Source organism: Hippoglossus stenolepis, chromosome 16 (assembly GCF_022539355.2).
Source record: "Hippoglossus stenolepis isolate QCI-W04-F060 chromosome 16, HSTE1.2, whole genome shotgun sequence".
Classification (NCBI taxonomy): Eukaryota; Metazoa; Chordata; class Actinopteri; order Pleuronectiformes; family Pleuronectidae; genus Hippoglossus; species Hippoglossus stenolepis.
In genome coordinates this window covers 15,080,730-15,090,423 of record NC_061498.1, presented here as the reverse complement: position 1 = coordinate 15,090,423, position 9,694 = coordinate 15,080,730, and the positions used below count along the sequence as shown (strand labels likewise).

Sequence of the window (9,694 nt, the reverse complement as noted above, 5' to 3'; positions counted from 1 at the left end):
ACAACCTTCTCAACCGAATACCCCCTGTTTACTCTCTGGTCACAGCAAAGGGGCCTCAAACAAACCAAACAAGTTTCCTGAACAACACTGACCTCTGCCAAATTGAAACTTTCCCAGGCCTCCTTGTGTTTTGGACCTTGTGTGTGAGCGTCAGGTGGCGGCGTTGCTATGGCACAGCTCAGCTTACTCAGCATGCCGTTACTCGGCACGGGTACTTTATTGCGAGGGGCTCAGCGTGGAGTTTTCCACTCAAAACTAAATCAGGAGGGATACACGCAGGAGGACAGGGTGTGGTCATCTATTTGCGGGTGTTAATTGCTAAATTCATCCCATATGCTCAACATATTTCACATAATTCTCCTTGAGCTTAACGTCCAAGTCTTAATTATCCTTCCACCGCACGGCTTGCGACACCGAGCACTTGAAGCCAAACAGCCGATGAGTTATGACTCTTCTGGGCACCGGCTCCCCAATCTCTTTGTGCTCTTTTGTCCCTCGCTCTCTCCGGCCTCCACCGACTTTCTGCTCCTCTCGTTTCCATCTTTAGTTTTTTAGTCAGTTCCCCTGTTGATTCAGCCGGCAGTGCTGCCATGTTAGGAACAAGCGCCCATCTTAGCTGAGTGTGGACTCCCCCCGACCCCCTCCCGGGCTCAGTTTCTGAGTGGATACAGCTGTCAAAATTTGAATAAAAGAAGTGTGTGTGTTTGAGTTTTGAGCATTAATACTCTGATTGGAAAGGGGGCCTCCGCCTCTCTACTGTTCTTCCCCTATCTGATTTTCAACAAGGTTCCTTTCTCACACACACACACGCACACAAGTCAAGAGGCAAACTGTGGGCTAATTCAGTACTGGGCACTCGTGTTACTGCCTGTTTTCTGTGCGAAGGGGAGAGGGGCTTAAGGGGGTGTGGGCGGAGGACGTGCTGGGGGAGGGAAGGGAAAGCAGAGAGGCATGGCTGAGGCTCCGGGGTGGGGGCGGAGAGCAGAGAAGGAGCTCTACAGCTTTGGTACAACACAGCGGAAAGTAGGACTGTGGAGTTTGTCTGTGTGTGTGTGTGTTTGTGTGCGCATGGGGAAAAAAGAAAGGGTGGACCACGGAGGGATTGAAGTAGGATGTGGAGCAACGCAGGATCGGGATCATCTGGACAGCAACGGGAAGACAGGGCAGACAAAGTAGAGGAGCACAGAGGACTTGCCTGAACAAGGGGCAAGGGGAAGATAATCTGATAACTGTGGAGGCGTGCTCTCACTCACCATAGGAGGGTTTGAGCACTGAGTCAAACCAGACAGACAGGAAGGAGGGTGGGAGAGAGAGGAGGAGTGAGGTATAAAGAAAATATAGAAGAGAGCAAGCAAGAGAGGCAAAAGATTGACACTCTTCAGAGAGAGAGAGAGAGAGAGAGAGAAAGGGACAGAGACAGCCACAGCCAGCTGAGGAGGTTGAGGGAGGAAATGTGAAAACAGAGGGAGGGTGAGAGAGAGCAGACAGCGGTTGGTTGTGAGCTTGTAGGTGAATTGGGACGGAAGGTGAGGGAGGGGGGGGCTAGTGGGAGGTCTGCAGGAGGGGAGAGGTATGAGGGGACAGCTCTTGAAGACACTCGTCTCCCTGATGATCACCCTCCTCTTTGTGGGGACCCTGCTGACCACTCTCATTTGGTACGTGTTCAACGAAAAGTAAGTGTGTGACTTAGATAGAGACACGCGTGCGCACACCCGCGCGCGCGCACACACACCTCAGTGTTGGTGGGGGCAGAAGATAAGATAAAGATGCATGCTGGGATAATAATGGTAAAAGATGCTGATCAAACAAATGCAGATATAACTGGTGATGATAAAGCGGAAAAACGGAAGCTTTATGAGTTTTTCTTCTACTTGTTTTCTCCACACTTTGGCCACTTTTGTTTTCGCACGTGTGAAATGACTTTCGTGTCGAGAATAAGAAGCTGATTTAGCCCTTTATTTCGCCACTTTTCTTTTCCCCTCCTTTTCTGTGGCCTTGAACACGTGAATGCATCTCGTATGGATATGCGATTTTTTTTTTTTATACTAAGCACATTTGAGAATTGAGTTACCGATACATTTGGAAATAGCAGAGCGTTTTGTTGTCCCGAGTCTTTTGTGGACTTGATGTACACTTTTTGTGATGTTAAAATTATGGCGCTGAAAATCCAAAATCAGAACCAGCTTTATTTGCCAAGTATGTGAACACATACAATGAAACTGACTCTGGTTTAGCATTGCAGTTAGTGAACTGACACTTAAGTAGACATACAGCTACTATAGAGGCAAAGACAACATAGAACTGAACATATAAGTTGAAGAAATGAACTAGAATGGGACTCAGTAGAGGACATACCTCCACTAAGGCCCAACAGTCCCATTTTTGGGTCTGCACCAAATTGCACACATAAATATCAGAAATTTGAAGTTTGAATTATTCCTCTCTGACCAACACTGCATCACAGGTGCACACAACCCAGGGTCACACTCTTGAAGACTGTCGGGAAATCCTATTCCTTTTTATAAACATAAAAAACAGGAAGTTGGGATGGTACATATGTTTGGATTTGAGGAACATCGACCACAGACATTACAACACACACGCAGACACAATGAGACCAAAGTCTCCTGGTGAAAAGTTGCAAAGAAGCAAAGGTCTCTGCTCGAGAGTTTGTACACTGGTTGTTCATTCATGGCAGATGAAGCTGAACGACTTACCACTGGTCCGCTTATGTCGGATCCCTGCAGACGCAGAAGGGTGTATGATTACCAAGGAGGTTATGTTTTCACCCCTGTCAGTTTGTTTGTATGGTTATTAGTTAGCAAGTTGGATTACCATGGAACTTGGTGGAAGGGTGTTGTATGGATCAGGGAAGAACCCATTCAATTATGGTGCAAACCCAGTATTATAATTTTTTTACATTCTTATATTTTGTGTTTTCCCAGGGAATCTTTTTTTTTAAAACTATAAAAAAGATCAGGCACATTTAGTGGACTGGTATCTATGATTATATTTATATTATTTTTAAAAGAAGTGTCACACCAAACAATCACAGGACAGTCGAGTGTACCATTGCATTGAGGTGATGCCTATATCATCAAGCCAGTGCATGGGGACTGTCACTGTTCAAGCAGGAGCAGTGTGAATGTGCTGTGAGGCTGCAGGTCTGTGCATTTTTCCTCATTTGTCCTGTTTGTGTGTTGTTTGCTTCACAGTAGTGTGCAACCTCAAAAAGTGCCTCCTCAGAAAAAAAGTGCCCCCCAGCCCGCCGACCCTTGTAAAGGCTGCAGGTGAGAGCAAACGCCGCCACTGCTTCTCCTCATACAACCTTACCTTACCATACACATCTGACAGTGTATTTCAACATGTGTGTTTGTGTTACACAGGGAAATCATCGACAAAGTACTACAGCGTTACTCTCCAACCTGGAAGAGGCGAGAGGACAATTACCAAAAATTCAGGTAAAACAGAAAAGACGACAATCCCCTGGAGATGTCAGTACGCTGTCACATTCAAGATAAACTGCTGATGAAGCCACACTCATCACAGGCGCATAAATCACTTTAGCTGAGTTCATTCGTTTTCAACTCTGGTGTCACAAATCTTAAAACAACATTGTCGCACCACTTTTCCTAACAAGAAGATTGATGCTGTCACTAAACAACCCTTTTGGCTTTAACCATGCACGACATTAAATCCTGTTTGTTCTCGTGTGGCAGTTGTTTTTAGAGAGATTCCAGAACAGCATGTACACAGCTTGTTTCCTTGATAAATTAGGAAGCAAGTATACTTGCTCCAAAATGTTTTAGCTTCAGGGCCAGACCCTGGTTTACAATTGTCGCAAACAGTTGAAGACGATATTTGCAAAGTAAATGTGACGTCCTGGTTAAGCAAAAATAGAAAGAAGAACGGATACCGTGGAAGAGGAAGCAGACATAGAAATGTTGGTAAAAGCAAACTTAATGAAATGTAACACGCCATCACTGAAGGTTACGTAAAAAAAACACTGTCACTCACGCAGGAAATTGAAACCTTACATCTCATCATGTAACTGACCTGTTACAAGAATAGTTTTCAAGAATAGAGTGGTTAAAGGTGAAATGTCCTTTTAAAGAAAAAAGATTCTTTACATTCAGTGTGCTGGTGTTTTCATTCAAAGTTTTTGCAGCCAGACAGTCTTCATGTTGATTTTCTTCAAAATACATTCAGGTAGATCTAACGCTCCCATGGTCAGATATATAACAGTCACTACTAGATGATTGGCATAAGGCACTACAATGTAGACGCTCACTGTCCTGTGTCTTCCCCAGATCTCAGCTCAACAGCAAGTGCCATGGGTTTGACAAGGCCATTATCACCCAGGCGAACACTCCAGTGGGGTCCAAGCTCGTGTACGACGGTGAGAAGAGGAGGAGCCTGCAGGTGACCCCGGAGGTTTTCAGCACCTTTACGAAGGTATGTTGTTCGTCATTTGCGCAAAACGTGTAATATTTGATCGCAGTGATTATTCCGTTGCGACATGTGAGTCGACACGTTGATACACTCGACACAGCACGGTTACATTTTACACAGACAGAGAATTCCAACCCATGAATGGTGAACACGTTTTTTTACTGTGAGTGAAGTAAATGAACAAGTTTTTATTTCAACAGTTCTATCTCATGTCCAACAGCGAGACAACACTGATCTTCTAAAATAAAAGGTATTCTCGGTAGAATTCTTTTAGGGGAAAAAGTAAGACTCACAGGGGACTATACGCCCCTGCAGTTTAATGTATATGATAATCAATTTTCAAGTTTTAAAGCTTACTCTTATGGAAGGATTATTCAAACCCATAAAAACATTTTTCCATCACTGAAGAATCCACCTAACTGACTTTGAAGCACTGTACATGACAATGATTACAGTCGTATCATTCGTTGGAAGTAACTCAAAATATAAAGGTTGTGAATAAAATTAGGGAGTTTAGACTCAAAGACGAAAAACACTGATAAGAATAAATATCAATATGAGCCCACTTACTATTATTTGAAACTAGCTTCACTCCAGGAAAGAGTTCTTAGTTCTTAGTTCAAAATAGCGTCTCAGGACACATCTGCGGTACTTTGATCTTTCCTGTGTCACTGAATTCACACCTACAATGCGGCTCCACCCCCTGATCACTACCGCCCAGACGACAAATACACAAAATGTTGGCGTTTGTATACAGGATAATTTGGCTTCATTTCTGGATGGTGGGAGGAAGAAGAGTTTTACCCCTCATGTCTTTTCATCACATCAACAGATTAAAATAAATAGATAAACATAGTTCACCCATAAATTTTTCAGTAAAACACTGAAGTGTCTTTAAGTGTATTGACAGTGGTTATCTGTAGTTAGTGTGTGCACTGAATGGCTGCCATAAACAGCTGGACTTAATATCTACAGTTTTAGAGCAATAAAATGTCATATTTTCCATAATCACTATGCAAACATTTATCCGACAACAAATGCTCTGCCACCGAGCTTTACTTCCTGCTACAGACGCAGGTCTTGAGGATGTTGTATTTGTTTATGTCTGTTCTGCTCTGCAGTGAGTCTGGAACGTCTGAAGAAATTAGACAAAATCTCATTTCAGTGGATCGTTCACTCCAGTGCTGAGAGTGGAGAGAGTTCACAGCCTCTGAAGTCTGCATTTCTAGACCAAATATGTCATAACAGGCTGACGAGGCCTGTTCTGTCTCAGGCTCTCTGTCAAACAGGGCTGAGGAACGCAGCCGCTTCTTTTGCCTGAACCTGTATCGGCATCAGTAAAACATAGCTTCAGTGTCCTGCATGCTGGGAATTTCAATTTGACTCTAAACATAATACTCAATACATAAACCATATTCCTCACCATGATGTAAATAACATATCTGTAAACTTCTGAATACTGATATGCGGATTCAGATGGAATCTGGAAAAAGATCAATACTATTGTAATTATTTGCTTATTATTTGGGCATTTTTTAAAATCATTTGACTCTCAAGCGATAACAGAAAATAGTCTGAGGCAACTCAACCAAAGAAGGGACCTTAATCTTGTACAGTAGCAAAAATAAATTAATTCATGTTAGCACACGTGGCTGCTGCAGGGGATTTCCGTCTTGCATTGAAGAGGAAACAGTTCTGGCTGTAGACTTCCTATTCATTATGCTCTCAAACAGAATCCTGAAATTAGAATTAACGACACTCTTTTCCACTGCTGCTGATCGCAGGAGCGTCCTTTCTCAAATAAAACATGGGACACGTGTGCTGTGGTCGGGAACGGAGGGATCCTGACCAACAGCAGCTGTGGGCAGATGATCGACTCAGCTCAGTTTGTCATCAGGTAAGAAAGATTTCTAGCGGACTGAAAGAATGATGACTGATCAATGTTGATATTCCATCTAACCATCTCTGTATCGTCTTGAATGCTCGTTCAGATGCAACCTACCTCCTCTGCAGAACGGCTACGAGAAACATGTGGGCACCAAGACTGACCTTGTGACAGCAAACCCAAGCATCCTCGTGGAGAAGTGAGCAAGACGATAAATCTCACACACAATCTCACCGGATGATGTTCCTCTTGTTGTGGTCCTTCACATCTGCTGTTTACTTTCAGGTACGGGGCTCTGATGGGGCGTCGGCGTCCGTTTGTGAAGAGCCTGCGCAGCTACGGAGACTCCCTGCTGCTCATTCCCGCCTTCTCCTACGGCCACAACACGCCCGTGTCCCTGCGGGCCGCCTACACCATCGAGGACTTTGAAAGCCCCACACGGCCCATCTTCTTCAACCCCGAGTACCTCCAGAGTCTGGCCGTCTTCTGGCGCTCCCAGGGCCTGAGGGCAGTGCGGCTCAGCACCGGCATTATCATGGCAAGCCTGGCGCTGGAACTCTGCAGCAACGTGCATCTGTATGGGTTCTGGCCTTTCAGTAATCACCCACATGGCCTCCACGCCCTGACTAACCACTACTACGACAACAGACAAACTAAAACGAAATTTCACGCCATGCCGGCAGAGTTTGACCTCTTGTTGCGGCTGCACAGTCAGGGCGCGCTCAAGCTTCACCTGGGAGACTGTCAACCCGGTGAAAAGTAGTTCCCTGGATCCGGGAACGACACCGAAGTGCCTTCTCACGACGAAGCCAATCCCATTTCATGCACTTTTAGTTGACTGGATGGATCTATTCTGGCTGATGACAAGTGCAAGCAAAGTGGGTGATCGGGACGATCAGCAGCTGAGAAATTTGCACTGAAATCAAAATGCAACAGATTGTAAATGTTCTGCAAACAGCCTCATCGTGTATGTACGACTGTATTTATTAACACAAACGCTCCAGCTGGAGTCTGGAGGGAAGTATTTTTAACTGGGAAGCCTTTGTGAGGCCTTTGTGAGCGTCTACATTGTAGTGCCTTATGCCAATCATCTAGTAGTGACTGTTATATATCTGACCATGGGAGCGTTAGATCTACCTGAATGTATTTTGAAGAAAATCAACATGAAGACTGTCTGGCTGCAAAAACTTTAAATGAAAACACCAGCACACTGAATGTAAAGAATCTTTTTTCTTTTTTGTTTCAAGGACATTTCACCTTTAACCACTCTATTCTTGAAAACTATTCTTGTAACAGGTCAGTTACATGATGAGATGTAAGGTTTCAATTTCCTACGTCAGTGACAGTGTTTTTTTTACGTGACCTTCAGTGACGGCGTGTTACATTTCATTCATGTGGTTGACATTTGCATGTAAGTTCCAACATTTCTATGTCTGCTTCCTCTTCCTATTCTTGAAAAATATTCTTGTAGCAGGTCAGTTACATGATGAGAGGTTTCAATTTCCTACGTGAGTGAAAGTGTTTTTTTTACGTGACCTTCAGTGATTACATTTCATTCATGTGGTTGACATTTGCGTGTAAGTTCCCCTGCTTTTACCAACATTTCTATGTCTGCTTCCTCTTCCTATTCTTGAAAAATATCCTTGTAACCAAGGTCAACTGAGGGAGAAATATGTGTTTCTCGCTCACTTAGATTACACAAATGCTGTTGCTGTTTGTGGAAGTTGTACTCCACACCGCTGACACTGATGCTGGATGTGATTCGCACATGAAGTAAAGGGGGGGGGGTCGTGCCCCTGTAGCCTTTACTTCAAACCACAGAGGACCGGTGAGGCCCGGAGCCAAGGCCCGAACAGAGACGCCACAGAAAGAGAGGGGAATTATAACACTAGCAAACACACGGTTGCTATGGTGAGCTTGCGTTCAGTGTGTTACCCCCTTGTCACCGTGGCGACAACACATGGATAGGTACTGTCACAAAGTGGCAACATATTGGTACAACGTTTGAAAACAAGTCCTTTTTTTGTTGTTGCTGTCAATGTAGAATTAACTGACTCCAATGTGAGGTGATACAATGATTGTGAGCTGTGCACTTTGGGTGAATCTGTTGCTGACAACCTGTGGGTAAGCTCTCTTCACAAACGTACGCATTCAGTCTTACCAGTGAGAAAATGATGTGCAAGCTGATGATGAACTCGTGGCGAGCCTGTTGAAAAATCATGTCGTGATTGTTGTTTTGAACATTTGGGAAAATGAAGTTAAAGTGAATAAATATTTATCAGAAAAAAGTTACTTGTAATCAGTGACTCGAAGGGAAAAGCGCTCCAGCCCGACAGCAAAAGCTTTTTTCCCGACGTCTGTGTCTTTGAGCCATTAAGTGCCTGAAACCTGCCAAGATGTGTCATTAGAATTCAGTAGTTCTACTCACAAGCAGTACAGTGAGTGCTTCAGTGTTTATTTCATGGCTGGAACCACATATGATCCAGTTATTTAATATCATCATACTTTTATATGCATTCTTGTATCGATTCTCTGTTTTTGGTTCACTTCTTATACCATTTTGAACCGGAGGTAAGACATGTGCAGATGTATCTGCAAACACATGAACACATCGTTATGTTCCTGTTCATCATTAGGCCTCTTGTTTTTCCATACAGCTGTGGTATCAGTGGCGTGTACTCTGCTGCAGGGCATCATCCCACACTTACCATGTGCACAAGACATGCAAACATCTGGATGATGCCGTGGCATAAACAAAACCTCCCCAAAAGAAGGAATGAAAAATACTGGGTCACTTTTAGTTCCCTTCTTTTTTTCCTTCTTTTCCAAATTCATTGTAACATGTTGTGTGCAGCGTCTCTGCTTGGGGTCAGTGCATCCGGCCAATTAGGCCATTAATGGGACGAGATGTGTGTTTCTTTGTAGAGGAAAGAGGCTGCCACAAGCTGCCATCGCTGACATTTTGGTCATGGGATTCCACTTATATCGGCAGTGACCTCGTTGTAGATCCAGCTGCAGCACTGGGCTTGTTCCCACTGACTCGTCTCTCCGGGGGAACGTTTTTTTTTTGTTTCAAAACATACTGTCCAGTTCTTTTCATCTTCTCACTGTTTTCAATTCCCACGAACACTGAATGACTGCATCGTCAAGCTGGATTCTGTTACGTAAAACCAGTGGCTACTTGTAACACACACTGCAGATGCTCTGTCTCATCAAGAGCTGAACTTCAGCTGTCACCCAGTGACAAACAAAACAGCCCCGGCTGACGTGAGCCGAAGTGACGTCCCCTCAGTCTCCTGCGTCGCTCCTGCCAGTGAAGCAGCATCAGCTCGTGTGTCTGTAATTCTCCTGATAGGA

At 44.3% G+C, this 9,694-nt stretch overlaps 1 protein-coding gene across 2 annotated transcripts; it reads left to right on the top strand.

Annotated features, from left to right (window-relative positions):
- Positions 1-935: 935 nt before the first annotated feature.
- Positions 936-7,490, top strand: st8sia6 (ST8 alpha-N-acetyl-neuraminide alpha-2,8-sialyltransferase 6). 2 transcript variants are annotated; one of them, XM_035179926.2, is made up of 7 exons: positions 936-1,655; positions 3,216-3,290; positions 3,387-3,461; positions 4,311-4,455; positions 6,237-6,349; positions 6,444-6,536; positions 6,623-7,490. In XM_035179926.2, exons 1-7 carry the CDS (start codon positions 1,573-1,575, stop codon positions 7,098-7,100), a joined length of 1,062 nt encoding a protein of 353 aa, XP_035035817.1. In that variant the 5' UTR covers positions 936-1,572; the 3' UTR covers positions 7,101-7,490. The 2 variants fall into 2 exon arrangements, with proteins under 2 accessions (XP_035035817.1, XP_035035816.1); XM_035179925.2 differs by having other exon boundaries at positions 936-1,673.
- The last annotated feature ends 2,204 nt before the right edge of the window (positions 7,491-9,694 follow it).

Excerpts from the sequence above, each read along its gene's own strand:
- st8sia6 (XM_035179925.2), top strand. The coding sequence starts at position 1,573 with ATGAGGGGACAGCTCTTGAAGACACTCGTCTCCCTGATGATCACCCTC. Across the intron at positions 1,674-3,215 it reads TGGTACGTGTTCAACGAAAA|TAGTGTGCAACCTCAAAAAG; the intron begins GTAAGTGTGTGA and ends TTTGCTTCACAG. Across the intron at positions 3,291-3,386 it reads GACCCTTGTAAAGGCTGCAG|GGAAATCATCGACAAAGTAC; the intron begins GTGAGAGCAAAC and ends TGTGTTACACAG.